Below are 14212 nucleotides of genomic sequence, written 5' to 3'. Positions count from 1 at the left end.
ATGTGAGTTAATAACTTACATGTTGTCATGATTTTGAAAACTTAGGTGATTTCTCTGGCTTAACTTGGATGTTTATGCATGAGACATTAAGGCATGCAGAACAGTTATTGGATAATGATTCTATGTGTATAATTATTGATTCATGATTATCTATACGATGCGTGCCATAGTAAGTGTATCCAATGACTATATTGGCATATTACATAACAGATGGTTCCCCAAACATTTTTACTATGCATGTATGATGATGAACATGATTCATAACCTAGAATTTGATAAATGTTCATTTAAACTTGCGTGTGGTTATCAAGTATTCAAATGTTTGCATGATAGGATTAAACCCCTTCTTCAAATATAAATTATTCTTAATAGTCAACCTGACATACAAGTACACATCGTGGACCCACTTTTGGTGTGATGAACTTCATAAAATATGAATACAGTTGTATAAACATCAATGTTTATATAATGATGGACTGAATATAGAGTTGAAAATGATAAAATTTTAGCTTATTGATGAAAATTAATTTAAAGTTGTGAGCCTAGCAGCTAAATATCAGGGTAGGCTCGGGAGGTATGTTACATATATGCAGGGTTTACGTGTGTTCTCTTTTCAAGAGAATAACATTATTACTTATCTTTTATGTTAATAAACAATGCAAATTTTCCAAGAAAAAGTCACGATGAATTTATCTTTTCTGCACCCAAGAATTATTGAAGAGTTTGACATACGTAGCACATACCTAAAAAATTTGACATTATTGACTAACCTTTTGTCCATCCTTAGCTCATTTTGGAATACACCAACCTTCGTCAAACATACACCTCCTTACCACAGATGTCTTGTACCTAGTCTAGCAACAGACTCAAAGAAACTCATGTTCTTCTGTCTTTTGATGAGCATATTGAGGTCCCCTCTAGAGTAGTAACTCATGAGAAGGAAAGAGTAGATTTATGACTCAAAATTTATGAAAATCTTGGTCAAGAAGGGATAATCCAACCTTTGTGAAATCTCCTCTTCCATCCATGTTGTCTTGGGGCTACTCTTCTTCTGCATAAGCTCCTTTATCATTACCTTCATGGCCACAAGATTCCCACTAGTCACATGCATTGCTAGATAGATGGTACTCATGTTTCCATGACCTAGCTATCTGATGTGGCTCAACTCGTTTATATACCATGCAAATTAAATGACAACTCCATGCGATATACATGCAACAAACATCTAAATTTTCATCTTCTAAGTCACACACATCTAAATCTCCATCATTTCGTTGAATTTTTGGTATATTTAGATATGCATAATAGGTTTGCCGTCCAAATTCTGAGAGTTTCTCCTCTCCCCACATCTCAACTCTATGAAGATGAGAGAGAAACTCATTTGCAACATTTCTTGGTGGAAAACTGTTTTCAACTATTCTTGGCATGTCCATGTATTTATTACTAAATTAATAATATATTCATAATGAGTTTATATGAAACTTTATAGTAGGGATATTACATACGCCCCCCCTAAATACAATACCATCCTCCACGCTTATCATTAAATTGTATTCATGATATGGCAATTTAAACAACCAAAAGGGAATCCTTCCCCTTCAAAATGAAGGATTTTATGTTCAATAAATATCAATAAGGAATAAAAATTACATTTTATCAATAATCAAAAGCATTTACAACTACAAAAATATTCAATTTTCATTTTCAATCACTTAGCCATTAATCAATTTCCATAGAAATAGAACATATTTTTTATACTAACTTATTATTACTTATGAATTACTCCTAGAAATCATGGTCACTTTACATAGTAATTTTAATTACATGTGATTTATCTGTTGTAGCAAGCACTCTAAGAGTGGTTTGACAACCTAACAACAAGAACTTAGGGTGGTTTCATAACCTCCATGGAAAACACCCTATAATGTATGACCAAATTCAATATAATCACAATAATCATAGTATTTCTAATCATTAATTATTAATAGAATGTCAAATGATATTTTAATCATACTACTTGTACAAGTACTCAAAGAGCACCAAGCTCTCTAATCATCAAAATGATTAATCCCTACAACAAGTGCATACTATCTTATCCATTGCTAAAGACATTCGAAGGATTTGCAATACAGTAAAGGAATTTACACTTCCAGTAATTCCTTTATGATCACTAGGCTCCTTTATTGTCAACATGTACATAAAATTCTTACACAATCATATAGAAATTTATTTTTAACACATTTCTTATATGATTAGTAAACTTTTTGTGCTATGAGAACTATAGTAGGAAAAAAATGTTGCATCAAACTAATGGGAACTGGTTTCCACAACCAAAGTGAGCCAATTTCTCATCCAGAATAGTTCTCTCACAAAGACCATACCAAATCCACCTAGGGCTCTTTTTCCACACTAGGTCAAACTTAGGATTTCAATGACCACAAAGGGTTTAGTCTAGAATTCCACTAGCCAACTAGCTCAAGAATTTAATTGACCACACAAGGTCCAATACAAGATTACTCTTGGTAGATTCCTCCCTATTTCTCCAGCAGTGTCTTTTTTATGAGGAATTTATAGCTCAACAACTCACTCTTTGGGCCTCCTTCAACAACTCCAAAACTAATAAAATTTCTTTATGTTTTGTCCCTTCTTATCATCTTGGACAACTCTTTTCCTTAATTGAGGTCATTTATCTATAGGAAGAGGAAATATGGGCAGACAACCACCTTTAAGCCATACCCTCCTTGTCATTTTCACAACTATCCCATAATTGTCTGACATGTGAAATTCTATTTTAGCACATTTTCCCATTGTAATGTACATGACTTTTTTTCCGAAGAAAAAAGCCGAACTTTTCTATTAGTAAAATAAAAAAGTTACAATCAGATGAGTGAACATTCAGCAGAATTCTGCTTGAGGCAGAGAGATAACAATCCTCCTCTGTGATGCCATCAAACATGTCTTTACCAAAAACTAAAAGTTCTCCTGAACTCGGCCTGAACAGCCATACCAAAAAATATAAGCAAATCTGTCTCAGTGTATCTGGGTCTCCTTTTTTAAAGGAAAACAACCCTTTGAGTATGCATAATAACAAGTATGTCTCTCGTGCTTCTTCATATTGAAAAGAGATGAACAGAAAAAGGAAAGGACACAAGCTTTCATGTGCTGCCAGTACCAAATAAAAGTCCATTTGTACCTGGAGCATTTACATACATATTCAAAAAAAAATATTATGAGTAAGGGGGGAGATCCGACACACGGATCTGGTCCTGAAACTGCTCTGTTATCCTCCACGAACCCAAAACCTGTTGTAAACCTGCTTTAGAATACCTGTCTGCCTCTTCATTTTTGTCCCTGTAAATATGTTCAATGGAGAAAACATTAAAATAAAACTTTAGATTTTGAATTTCTTCTCATAGTGGCATCAACATATAATTCTGGCATCTATATTTCCCATTGACCCAGTTTACAACATTTAAAGAGTCTCCAAAAATCTGAACTGTGAGGATATTTCTATGAATGAGCCAGCAAAGGAGAAGTTTTAAGGCTGATAATTCTGCAAAATTGTTTGTGCCCATCCCAAGACCCACTGAGGCTTTTAGCGAGTGTAAGGGGCTTAGATGAATAATAATTCCAGCTCCAGTAGAGTTGTTTTGAGCTGCCCCGTCAAAGAAAGCCCAGGGGATGCCTTCTCTGATAAGGATTTCCTTCCGCTGGTTCAAGGTTGAGGGACCTTCCGGCTCAGGAATGCTGGCAAGAATGGCTGAACTTTGTATTGCAATTACTTCCGCTGGAGTGGCTTTATCTTTAAAGATGCTTCGGTTCCGGGCAATCCAAATGCCCCAACAAAGTATAGGAGGGAGGTTCCTCAGGTTCTTCTCAGGATAGTGGGTCCACCAGTATTCCCAAGCAGAAGAGAGATCTTCCCCTTCCCATCTTACGTTAATGTTCAATAGCTTTTTTGTTTCATCCCAGACTTGTCTTGTAAAGGAGCAGACCAAAAATAAGTGAGGGATGGATTCAGAGTCTGCAAATCATAATGGGCATCTACTCGGTCCCTGCTTGAAGCGAGCTTGAAGAATTTCCCAATAAGGAATCTTGTTTTTTAAGGCACACCAGAGAAATATTATGGCTTTTTTGGGGCACTTCAGTTTAAACAAAAGCTTTGCCCACCAAGTAGGAGGATCCCAACCCTTTCTCTTCATCAGGAAATTATAACCAGCCTTTGGGGAGTAGTGACCTGACTCAGCATGAGCCCAAACCAGGGAGTCTGGTTTGTCCTTTAATCTGACATTTGATCGTTTGAGTTCCTGAATGAAAGCCCGCCACTCGATTCTCCAAGTGGGATCAATGCCCAGGTCCTCTTCTGATTTCCATGCCTGTCCCCAGATGGAAGATAGCTCCATGTTTGCTATCTGATTTAAACTTTTGATTCCTTTTGCGTCTAGATGAGCGAGAAGACCAGGAGATAAGGCAAAAAGGTCGTTGCACCCTACCCATGGATCCTTGCCAATCCGCAAATTTTCTCCATTCCCCACCTGCCATGCTAAACCTTGTTCAATTATTTTAAAAGCCTCTGTAGTGGCCTTCCAAATAACAGAGCAGTTTCTACCTTTTTTGTTTGGACTCCTAATCCAGTCTTCAAGCGGAACTGGATCAATATATTTTCTTTTGACAACTCTAGTCCAAAGATTCTCCGCATTTATAATTCGCCATCCTGATTTTGCTGCCAAAGATTGACTGAAATCAACGAGATGCTTAACTCCCCAACCTCCCCACTCCTTTGGTCTAGCAATCTTATCCCAAGCTACCCAGGGAAGCACTGAGTCCTCCTTAGATCCAGACCACAGAAATCTGCTACATATCTGCTTGATTTTATGAAGGATCCCTTTGGGAATCCAAGTCAGAGCAGCCCAAAAAACCGGAATGGCCTGAAGAACAGAATTTACCAGAGTCAGTCTTCCAGCCCTTGATAACCACTTGAAGCTCCAATGGGATATCCTTTGTTCAATTTTTGCCACCAACCAATTCCAATCCTGCTTTCGGTATGAAGACGGTTTTAGCCAAAACCCAAGATACTTGAAAGGCCGTTCCATATTGCAGATTTCAAAAGGCAAGTAGGATGTGATCAAAGTCTCCTCTTGCCTGTTGAAGCCTTCCATGATTAAATGAGACTTCCTGGGATTGATTTGAAGCCCTGTAGCTTTCAGAAACAGATCAAGAATGTCTTTAAGCTCTTTTATTTCATTTATATTCCCATTTGTGAATAGCAATATATCATCAACAAATAGGAGATGAGTTATGAAAAGATTTACAGCAACTTCCAAACCTGTGATCAAACCTGATCTCTTGGCTTTTGAAATCAATCTACTGAGTCCTTCAGCAGCCAGGAGGAAGAGTAAAGGAGAAAGAGGGCATCCTTGTCTCAAACCTCGTTGGCTTTTGAAAAATTGGGAGGCAGCCCCATTTATCAAAACAGCAAAACTTACATTTGAAATGCACCCCATGATCCAATTTATAAACTCCACCTTAAAACCAAGGTGAGTCAATAATAGTCTGAGATACGACCAGCTGATCCTGTCATAGGCTTTGGAAAGATCAATTTTTAGCACCGCCCCTTTCTTTTTTGCTTGTCTGATACTGTGGATGGTTTCCTGGGCCACCCCTATAGCTTCATGAATTTGCCGACCGTCCAGGAAACCAAATTGTTCGCTGGAAATACATACAGATAGAATAGGTTTCAGGCGAACCGCAATGATTTTTGCTATAATCTTGTATATGGTATTGCAAAGAGAAATAGGTCTGAAATCTTCAAAAGATTCCGGGTCCTCTTTTTTCGGGATGAGGGCAATGAAAGTTGAATTAAAAGGGCCATAGATTTCTCCTTTCTTCCTTGACTCCTCCACAACTTCTGTAAGCTCTTCACCAATAAATTCAAAAAAGTGAGAAAACAGCTCTATGGTCCAGCCATCCGGTCCCGGGCTTTTGTCTTTTGGCATTGATTTTATAATACATTCTACTTCCTCCTTATTCACTTCCCTAAAGAGATTTTCGGCTTCCTCCCCCTCCACGAACCGAGGGAAAGCTTGGGCTGTTCTGATAATTTCAGCTAATGAGATCCCCCCAGGGTCAGCAAAAAGGGATTGAAAGTGGTTCTTTCCCAAGGTAGATACAGCCTCAAAAGAAGAAAACTCCCTTCCTTCAGGGTCCTTCAACTTCCATATAGTATTTGCATTTTTCCGGCCCTTTGCATAATTATGGAAAAATTTTGTATTTTCATCCCCCGCTTTCAACCAAATAGCCCTACTTTTCAACCTCCACTCCTCTTCTCTGTCCAGCAGAATCTTTGCTCTACTTTTTTCTAAAGCCAGGATTCTTTCTTTCGACTCCTGGGATACATAAGCATCAGCTTCAGGATCTTCTAACACACTTAGGGCCTCGTCAATTTTGACCAGCTCCTCATTTTGTTTTCGCCTTCTGGCTGAGGCCCATTCAATGGTTGCTCTCTTAAGCCTTTTTAAATTCTCCATAAAGTGAGCTCCTTTGTTTTCCGGAGGATTAGGGCCCGGATGCCTCCAGGTATTCCTGAAAAGCTGATGAAAAGACTCCTCCTGAAGCCAAGTGGCATTGAATTTGAATGGTGAAGCCGGCTTTGGAGGGGGCTTTGAGAATTCAAGGAATATGGGAAAATGGTCCGAATTTCCCCCTTCACCCACCCATTGTCTGAACAGAGGAATATATGAAGCCAACGATTCATTGATGAGAAAGCGATCCAATCTCTTTGCAATTCTCTCCTCTCCCGTTCTTCTGTTTCTCCAAGTCGGTTTAGCCTTTATGATATTTACATCAATCAGATTATGAGTCTGAAGAGCTTTTGAGAAAAAATCTGACAAAGGGTCTTCCCTCGCAGAGGGCCCCCAAGCTTCAGCGGTCCCCAAAGAGAAATTTAAATCTCCCCCTATTATCAGATTTTTGTTTTTTAACAGTTCTTTTGATAGAAAGTCATTCCAAAAAGTGACCCTACCCTGACAGGGTCCATACACATTGATAAACAGAAAAGGCTGATCAAACTCAGGTGAAAGGATCTCCATACCTAGAACATGGGGCAGACCCCAGAAATTTAAAACCTTAAATCTTCCTTCCTTAAAACCAATAGCAAGACCGCCAGAGTGACCAGAAGCATCTAGTGCTGTGAATACCCAACCCGGAAAAAAAGAGCGAAGAGTGGATTCGACTTCAGCACTTTTGCCCAGAGTTTCCTGGAGGAAGACTATATCCGGGTTATGACGAGAGATTAAATCTTTCAGAGCTAGTTTTTTGGGTTTACTAGCTAAACCCCTACAATTCCAAGAAAGACAGATCATTTGATAACCGTCTCAGGGGTTTTAGCTGCTCTAAGCGCCCCAGGGATCGACATTTGTTTTCCATCAGCCACATCAAATTTTGCCTTAACTTGGGCTTTAGATAAATAAGATTTCCGCCCTCTACCTTTCTTTAAGAGACCCTTAGACGTCTCAGTACTAAGACCACCCACCGTTTCCAGGACATCATGAGAGCATGCAGGTCTCTTATTGTGAGATCTGAGGTTATAGTGACGGACAGGAGAAGAACTACCCATATCCTGACTCATCTTAGGGATATCCTCACAGTTCAGTTTTAAAGAAGGAATAGCTTCTGAAAGGGATTCAATGTTTTGCAGAGTATCATCATAATTTGATGCCATAGGGAAATCCGAAGATATACCACCGATAAATGATTCGGAATTTAAAGAGAAATTGAGTGGAGAAGACTGCATACCGGTTGGAACGTCCTCAGGAGGGACGGCCGGAACATCCAAGGTATTTTCCTTGAGGGACTGGTCATCTGCATCACGAGCCGGAATCCCTTCCTCCCGCAGCACGCCCTCTTCCGACTGGGGATCATGTTCTACTTTCTGATGTTCTGCTTCTGTGCTGTTCGCCTCCACCGGTTCCTCGGTTTTCCCCAGAAAACCCTCCCATTCCTCTTCTTTACTCTTCGTCTTCCTTCTTCTTTTTCCCAATGGGCAGTCCCTTGCCAAATGCCCGTACTCATGACAACGGTGGCATCTGAAGGGAAGGAGTTCATAATCCAAGGTCTGCTCGTAAACATAATCCTTATACTGCAACGTGACCGATTCTGCAAGTCCTTCCTTCGGATTAAGCCTTACAAGAATCCTCGCCACCGCTCTTTCAAAAGTATGAAGGAAGGATCTATCAGCATCCAGATAAGTGCCCAAATGGTTTCCAATAGACATAAAGACTGAATCCACCCATAAGAAAGGAGGTAAATTTGGAGCCCTAACCCATACGGGGATTTCGTCTACCTTCTCCTTTGAAGCATCGAACAGAGGAGACCATCTTTTAAAGAAGACAGGCCGATTCCCGAACGCCCAGTTTCTCCCTTCGACCCATTCCATTGCTTCCTTACTGTCGAATTTTACCATGAACCAACCCTTTACCAACGTGGCGGTCCTGAAAGAATTTGCCGGGGTCTCCAGCCACTGACTCTCTGCCCACTGCTTTAAGAATTTACCAGATACATACCTCCCTCTCGCTCTACCCACGAGGGTACACTCTGCCACTTCCAGAGCATCCTCAACCTGGACGTCCATGCCTAGAACCAAGTTTGTGACCCGCTTTTTTTCAACGGTTTGGCCTTCTTCCTTTTTTCCCCTACCTTTTCTGATTCCGGCTCTGATTCTCTGCCTCCTGAGTCAGGGTTCGTATTTCCTGCATCCCTTTGATGGCCGCTTTCATCTTCCGCGTCTCTCTGAAACTCATTGCCGGAAGGGGTTTCAATCAATCCTTCCACCGGACTCCCCGCTTCTCCTGCTGCCGAAAAACCGCCTGCCTCCGCCTTTCCAGAATCAAGAGGGTTAGCAAATACCCCCGGATTCGATGTCTTTCTGAAACCCGCTAAAGCCCCCTCCGCCCTTGAAATACTCTGCAAGGATTCCTTTGAAAAAAGGGGTCTATTTACAGTCGGATGGCTGTTCCTATCACCCAATTCTTTCCCAGCACACTGAACACCCCCCACAGACCTCCACACCCCTTTATTTTGGGAAAAATTGATAATATCCTCAAGGCCACCTGACGAAACGAAAATTTTTGAAGGGGAAAAGGACTTACTGTCTGGTGAGGCAGTATTCTTGTCTTTCAGCGAGCCTGGCCTTGCATGAGGGTTTGCTTCCTCCGAAACCCTGCCTCCAATTTCGAAGCCGCTTGCGAGCTCCAAACTCTCGTCCAGTAACCCTTTAGCAGTATTTGAGCGCCACGAACCTCCACCCGAGAACAATGCGGACGCATGGCTGACAGAATGCCCAAAAAACTCATCAATATTTTTCTCCGTGACCTCCTTTCCCCAGACCGAGAGAATATCTTCCGGAGCTGGGTCAAGTTCAACCGTTTCTTGCATATCATAGCATTATGCCTTCTCATTTGTAGTTTCAAATCACATTGCAACATTTTACCTTTCTCATGTTCTTATGTTGCATTAAGCCACCCTGCTTAATTACATTAGCAACATTAGTCACAAGTATTTTTAATATAACCATACCTTCTACAAAATATTTGTATGCACAATTTTTTTTCAAATACATTCAAGATGCATCTCACTTTCACATGCATCTATGTTCTAAATATTTTAGTGATGTAGAAAGGTATTGGTCCTATTACTTTCCATAAACCACTTTCATGTGTTAAATGTAAGCATAACACATAAGGATACATCTTCCAAATGCTACATCCACAAAAATTTTAAACATAACTTTCATGATTTTTTTTTCTAAAACAATAGTTAATCATTCATATTCCCATAGTTCCAGCTCTTACAAAATGACCTTTCATTTATGCATATGCATCTAATAAGAAATCATTATGAAACATTACAAATTCAAGTCAATCACACAGACTTTTCTTAATTAAACAAATTAGTAATGCTAATGGATTAAAATGCCATCTAGATTTCTTTTACCAATAATAATGAAGACACAACCTGTCCACAACACAATAGACATAATTTATTTGATTTAATGTAATTTCACCGTAGTATTCACACGCATTAGATGGATTTCTAAAATATGTAATTAACATATTTGTTAAATATAATATGCATACCACCTAACATCATCATGGAATCATCAATATGTAAAGTTGTGTAGTTTGGACAAACAAGGTAATCAACAACATCTGATTACTACTAGTTATGTCATTAAATTGATAGAACATACATAATTTATCTCATGCATTTCAGCATATTATAATACTATCAAATATTCTTGGTTGTTCTCATCTTGCCAACTAGCATTTGTGCATGTTTATTTGCAAAGCCACAAGTCCCGACATAACAATAAATTAGTTGCTTTAACAACACTATTATATCATGATCCAAGTTATTTGTAACCTTTAAGAGCTTAGTTTCATATGTATGCATTTCTAAATCAATATTCACATTCCTAATCATTGTAATTTCTTGCATACAATACTATTATGCATAAAAGAATATGAAAATCTTTATTCATATAAAACATTGATTAATGTGTAAGTGTTGAGAATAATTATAGAAACAATTCAAACAAGCCCAAAATGAATAATGTATTGTCACCAATAGACCAACAAGATGAAGTAAACTACCACAGTAACTTTGTTTACAACTTGTGATAATCTTGAATCAAGTTGATTCATCGTATAAGTTTAATAGTTCAACATGCCAAAAATAATCAATGCTACCAACCATCTTAAATTCAATCAAAATCCATGGTATGACTCAATCATCAATTATTCATTATAGTCAACTATTACCACTTGAATCATTTTTCATTTTTAACATCCAAAGGGGTTCTTTCAATGCCTTTTTAAAATATTTTATTGTCTTCTTCAAGGAAAACATCTACTTTTACATTGATGAATTCATTCTTTATATGCAATGCATTGTAACTTTAGTCATATTCTTTAAATGCACCATAATCATTATTGTAATAGTATGCATGCAAAAATTGGTAGTTAATCCTTACTGTCACTGGTGAGTGCTCAAGGTTTCTCATAACTGCAACAAATTATTATTGTCTTTTATCCACATAAAATTTATATGTCATGAGAAAAAATTTAAAGAAAAGATTATCACTTACTAGTCATTAATGCGGTTATGAAGATGCATCGTGTTTATCATGTCAAATGTAGTCTAATTCTTATACCATTATGTAATTTGTTAGAATCATACTTGAACTGATTCTCACTAGCGTCATACCTCTACTTACATTCTTCTTACAGATTTCTAAAAGGCGGCACTGCTACAACCTTTTGCTTTGATACCCCTTGTTACATCCCCTAGTAAACCTCATGTAAAATTAAATAGGATTAGAATTTTTTTATGGAATTTACCAATATGTAATAATATGAATTCACTATTACATATTCCTTAATTGACCACTAGATAAAACAATCATCATTACATTGAGTAACTTTAGAAATGGAATAGTAAGTTACATAACATAATAACCATTGTTAAAGTATATTAACATAAGCTTCTTGTCATAAACTTACATTGATATACCATGAAAAAATCTTAGGGAAAAACCAACAAACATTTAAATTTATTAAACATCTTGTGAGTTTGTTCACCCCTCACTAAATGGCTATAAGGGAGTCCATAGATTGCCTATTTTCATAAAATATTACAAAGAAATATCATCTTAAATACAACATAACTAGCTAGAAGCTATTACACTAATCATGATATCATTTACCCACAATTCTTAGAAACTATGTCTTTGTGGTCTGGTTCTTCCCATTAGTGGATTATCATGTAGTTGAAATTCCTTCAATTTTCATGGAGCACTAGTTCCTTACCTGCCATAATGTTAAATATAATCCATCCTTCACATGAGTTATAATCCTTTCCTACAATTTCCATTGTCAGCAAACTCTAACATCCAAACAATATATCTTTACTAGTTATGCTTCAAGCACATTTTCAATGCATAATTAAAAAATATACAAAGTATTCAGACTTGCCTCTTTATTAACACTTCACATACATTAATCAAATTTACATAACTACCCAAACATGTCTATTTACCCATGCGTGTGTATGGTTATGAACCATGCCTAATCATTCAAATTCCCACATGCATAAGGTAATTTGTATAAAGATCACCAATGCATACTTATTCATCCACTCTTCACATGCATTATAAGAAAATGATTAAATACATTTTACCTCTACCCACTGGAGCATAATAATACTATAATATTCACTAGGATGGCATTTAAAGAAATGCCATGGTTACAACTATTTCTTCACACAAGAAAAGGGAAAAACTTCCCAAAAGATATGCATCATATGTAATCTTATTTTATTTACACAAGAACACATTATTTTCCAAAATAAATTGGTCTAACCACTAATATCTTGATGCTTATAAACACATATTCTTTTCCAAGTGAAGCTAACACCATAGATATGATTCCTTTGCATATGAACACAAATTCTTTTTGAAGAAATCTAATACATTAGCCATTCTTTTGTGCATACAATAATTTCTTATTTTCATGAAAACTAACACAATAGCTAATATTTAATGTATATAAACACATATTTTCTTCAACAAAAATTAACACGCTAACTATTGTTTTTTGTATATCAACACATATCTTTTTTCCAAGAACTTAGCAAAGTAACTCTTATTTATGTGAGTATAAGAACATGTTCTTTTCAAGAGACTATATAAAAATAATCACATATTATTTTCAAGAATTCTAACATGATAGTCATTCATTCCATGCATGCAAAAACACATATTTATTTTCCAAGAAATAAAAAAAGCATAGTAACTATTACTTCATGCACGAAAAAACACGTTTCTTTTCAAGAAATCATAATATCTATTTTTTCATGTATGCACACACATGTTTATTTGCAGGAAATGAAATGAATAATACCTATTATCTTATGCATATGTAAATACATATTATCTTCAAGAAAATATTGTGAATTCCTTTTTTTTATATGCAAGGTTTACAATTGTTATATTTTCAATAGAATAGCATTATTACTTATCTTTTATGTCCATAGACAAAGTAAATTTTTTGAGAAAAAGCCACGATGAACTTATCTTTTCTGCACAAGAATTATTGAAGAGAAAAAAATATGTAACACATAACTCAAAAATTTGGCATTCCTGACTGATCTTAGTTCACTTCAGTGTACACCAACCTCCCTCTAGCACACACCTTCTTACCATGGATTTCATCTTCCTAGCCTTGCTATAGAATTGAAGAACCTCCTATTCTTCTACCTTTTCCTAAGCATATTTAGGTCCCCTCTGGAGAAGTAACTCATGAGCAGGAAACAATGGTTTTCCAACTCAAACATTGTGAAAAACTTGGGAAATAAGGGATAATCCTGCTTTTGTGAAATCTCCTCTTCAATCCACACCATATTGTGGCTCCTCTTCTTTTGCATAAGCTCCTTTCTCATTACCTTCATGGCCACAAGCTTCCCGTTGGTCGCATGTATTTCTAGATACATGGTCCTCATGTCGCCATGACCCAGTGCTCTGATGAGCCTAAAATTGTTTACAGATTGCATGGATTCAATGAAATCCATGCTAAATTCCATGTCATATACATGCAACACACATCTAAATAAGATTTTTCTAAGTCACACACATCTAAATATCCTCATTCCATTTAATTTTCAAAATTGTATATATAGGGATGCATCGTACGTCTATAGTCTAAACTTTGAGACTTACTCCTCTCCCCAAATCCTAGTTATATGAAGAGGAGTGAGAAACCTATTCACAACAGTTCTTCTTGGCCAACCATTCGCAACTATTCTTGGTTTGTCACAATGAGTTTCTATGGAAGTTTACGATAGGGATATTACATGAATACTTAAGAGAAGTGGCATACGTATACACATAATGGTATAGTAATAGTAATTATAATCAACCCCATATCATTCTTCAAAGCCTAAAAGTAAAATAACATCATTTGGAATCAATGCTATATCATAAGTTTACATCTAAAAATATAATAATAACCTCAATCAAATAAAAGTTACTCTATCTTTTATTTCATATGTAAAAATTTAATCAGATAAATTTATTTCATTTTATGACAATACATGAAATTTAATATCAATTCTTAAGTTAATACAAAAATACTCAATCAAACTATATATTCCTTACCCT

At 36.8% G+C, this 14212-nt stretch overlaps 1 protein-coding gene across 1 annotated transcript in view; it reads right to left on the bottom strand.

Moving 5' to 3' along the window:
• Nucleotides 1-8629, bottom strand: part of LOC149169901 (uncharacterized) — a 40102-nt gene extending 31473 nt beyond the window's left edge. Inside the window, exons 1-4 of the mRNA XM_089425374.1 lie at nucleotides 7370-8629; nucleotides 5907-7256; nucleotides 4114-5768; nucleotides 3328-3351 (exon numbers count right to left, since the gene is read on the bottom strand). Coding sequence (XP_089281500.1) covers nucleotides 3328-3351; nucleotides 4114-5768; nucleotides 5907-7256; nucleotides 7370-8629 — 4289 coding nt within the window. The remainder of the gene's footprint in view (nucleotides 1-3327; nucleotides 3352-4113; nucleotides 5769-5906; nucleotides 7257-7369) is intronic.
• Nucleotides 8630-14212: the final 5583 nt, after the last annotated feature.

The sequence above is a fragment of the Pinus tabuliformis genome, chromosome 4_2, assembly GCF_031772625.1.
Source record: "Pinus tabuliformis cultivar Carrire ecotype Pingquan chromosome 4_2, CPIR1, whole genome shotgun sequence".
Taxonomy (NCBI): domain Eukaryota; kingdom Viridiplantae; phylum Streptophyta; class Pinopsida; order Pinales; family Pinaceae; genus Pinus; species Pinus tabuliformis.
This window is presented reverse-complemented; position numbering and strand designations above follow the sequence as displayed.